Source organism: Plectropomus leopardus, chromosome 15, assembly GCF_008729295.1.
Source record: "Plectropomus leopardus isolate mb chromosome 15, YSFRI_Pleo_2.0, whole genome shotgun sequence".
Lineage (NCBI taxonomy): Eukaryota > Metazoa > Chordata > Actinopteri > Perciformes > Serranidae > Plectropomus > Plectropomus leopardus.
This window is the reverse complement of record NC_056477.1, coordinates 10,793,694-10,796,235: the sequence shown is the minus strand read 5'-3', so window position 1 is coordinate 10,796,235 and position 2,542 is coordinate 10,793,694. Positions and strand designations below refer to the sequence as shown.

The 2,542-nt window shown below is 40.6% G+C and overlaps 1 protein-coding gene across 1 annotated transcript in view; it reads right to left on the bottom strand.

The window, feature by feature from the left end:
* Positions 1 to 1,405: 1,405 nt before the first annotated feature.
* The window catches only part of hmx2 (H6 family homeobox 2), a 1,935-nt gene continuing 798 nt past the window's right edge, over positions 1,406 to 2,542 (bottom strand). Inside the window, exon 2 of the mRNA XM_042502766.1 lies at positions 1,406 to 2,187. Coding sequence (XP_042358700.1) covers positions 1,640 to 2,187 — 548 coding nt within the window. The 3' untranslated portion in view covers positions 1,406 to 1,639. The remainder of the gene's footprint in view (positions 2,188 to 2,542) is intronic.

Below are 2,542 nucleotides of genomic sequence, written 5' to 3'. Positions count from 1 at the left end.
AAATGACACCGTTTTATCGCTCCCCATCAACTATGGGGCATCTGTGTGTGTGCTTGGGAGTGAGTGATTCTCTTCAGGCTTGTGTTTAGTATTTGCATCTATTAAATTGTCTTGAAATCGTAACTTGAACTTTAACAACATGAGCTGGACCTTTCGGAAATTATCCTCTGAATCAACAAGACATACTCTATATGGTGTAACTCATACAATATTTCATTGCACATATGGAGACAAGAATTTCAATTAATAACAGCGAGTCTTGAACTTTGACTATATGCCTCTTTATTTTGTTTCCCCTTTCAAGGCCTGATGCTGGAGATCCACAGGAGGCAGACTTCAAATCAGAGAAGATCCGGCCCAGAGACGCGAATGGCTCCTGATGTCGTGCATCTTTTCTCCACCCTGCAATCTGCTTCATCCATGGTTACCTCCATCTCTACAAGGCAGCATACTCAGGTCAGCCACCTTTTGATTTACAGCAGTGTTGTGTTCAAAATTGATCTCGAAAGCATGACTTTAAAGTCTCTGAAGCACCTGCAGTTTCAGACAGAGCATATTTAATTTTTCTTATGGGTTAATTTTTTTGGTAATGAAACAAATATGGAAGCTCCAGTTTTGCAGAAGGATACACTTCACACTAAATCTCTGCACAGATACAGTTATAATGCACCCATCACAACTTAACATTTGATAAAATCCTCAGGCATATAAGCCAAAAGCAATGTAAACTATAGTATGAACAGTAATATCAAATATTTTTATTAACATCAGCATCTTCCAAGTTTTCCCACTTGAGTCATGCATGGTTAAGGCACAGGTGTTCTTAGTTTAAATCTAATAAATCCCTCCAGGTGAAAATTGCTGCAGCTTCAACAAAAATCCACCATTAATATCTGATTATATCAAGAGCCTTTAACAAATGTTCACACTTACCACAACAGAACATCTTGTGATCAAATGAGTTTGTTTACTGTTAGCCGGCTCTGCACAGGACAAGAAGTGTCAACACAGCTAACTGGAATTTGACTTGTTTACAGTTGCTTTAACTGTTTGTCCTCTTTTTTAAAAAATCTAACTGTGTCAATAGTTAAGTTTACAAATGTAAGTGCACAAAAGGAAGCAGTACATAAAATAAAACCAAGAGAGCCCCAATTTTCACTGAAATAGAAAATTTATTGAATGAGAAGGTTATTATTGAAGGTCTAAATTACAATAGAAACAATGATATTTTTTTCCTTGAATGGAATTTTTTTCCGGTCAGGTAAAATAAAAATGACTGATGCTTTGCAAAATATGTGACAAATCAATTATGAATAAAACGTGTAAAAGTTTTTTTTTTTTCCTGAAATCCATTTTTTCTCTAATGTGATATGAATGTTAAGTTTTATCAGTGAAAGGTGGAAAATAAAAGTACAAAAATTATTGTAATTAATTATACACATGGTGTATTTTTATACATTTAGGGAAGCTTGATTGCTTTCTCGTGAGATGTACAGTTTCTGCATAATTTCCTCAACAAATAAAGTGATACAATTAATATACAGGGGTTATGTGGAGACACTTATAAGAATGTTTTGTAATGCGTTTTTTGTTTTGTTTTTTTACGTGGACTGCAGTGATGAACATACAGCAGAGTCAATCAGTACTCAATCTTGTTATACAGGTTGTATAAAGGTAACCCTGGCAAGTTGCTCCCCGGGTAATAAAGGGGCGTCGGAAAGGCGATAGAGCGCGGAACCGGAACGCGCAGTAAGGAGTTATCTCTGAAAACCAGCGGCATCCCCACTAGTGTCTGTGCGGAGGCGTGGGCCATGTTGGCCGCCTCCAGTTCAGCTGATAGCTGCCGTTTCCATTTGTTCCTCCTGTTTTGAAACCACGTCTTGACCTGAGTCTCCGTCAGCTGCAGGCTGGAGGCTAAGCAGGCCCGCTCCGAGCTGCTCAGGTAGCGCTTCATGTCGAAGGTGGACTCCAGCTGGTACACCTGACTCCGGGAGAAAACCGTGCGCGTCTTCTTCTTGGCCGAGTTGTTCTGCTTGTCCGCACCGTCCGTCTGTCTCTCCTCCGACAGGGGTGACATTTGATGGCACGGTCTCTCCTGCTCCTCCTTGTAATCCTGCAGCAGAGGCTGTGGCAGGTGCGGCCGCCGCGCGAGCCCGTCACTCCCAGATAGAAGTCCTTTAGCGGGACCTGAGCGCGAGGATAAGATGGTGAATATCATAACCGGTACAAAGCTTTTATTTATTAACTGGGGGGGAAAAAAATCACATTTTTCCCCACATACTTAGTTTGAGAGTTCGTCAAGTGTGAACTCTGACTTCCCTAAATCGGCTGCTCAAAGCCGGTGATTTTTAAATAAACAATTCAGTACGAGGACGCTCCGTGCGCAGTCAGCTATTAATAAAAATCTCTATTTAACGCTCAATTGACGACGTGTAGTGCAGCCATTTTAGAAACATGTTTCGTCAATTAGCGGGCTCAATTAAATTTGAAATGAGAGGAAAAGACAGAGGGCTAATTATTCGACCTTCCACTCTCCCGTTGC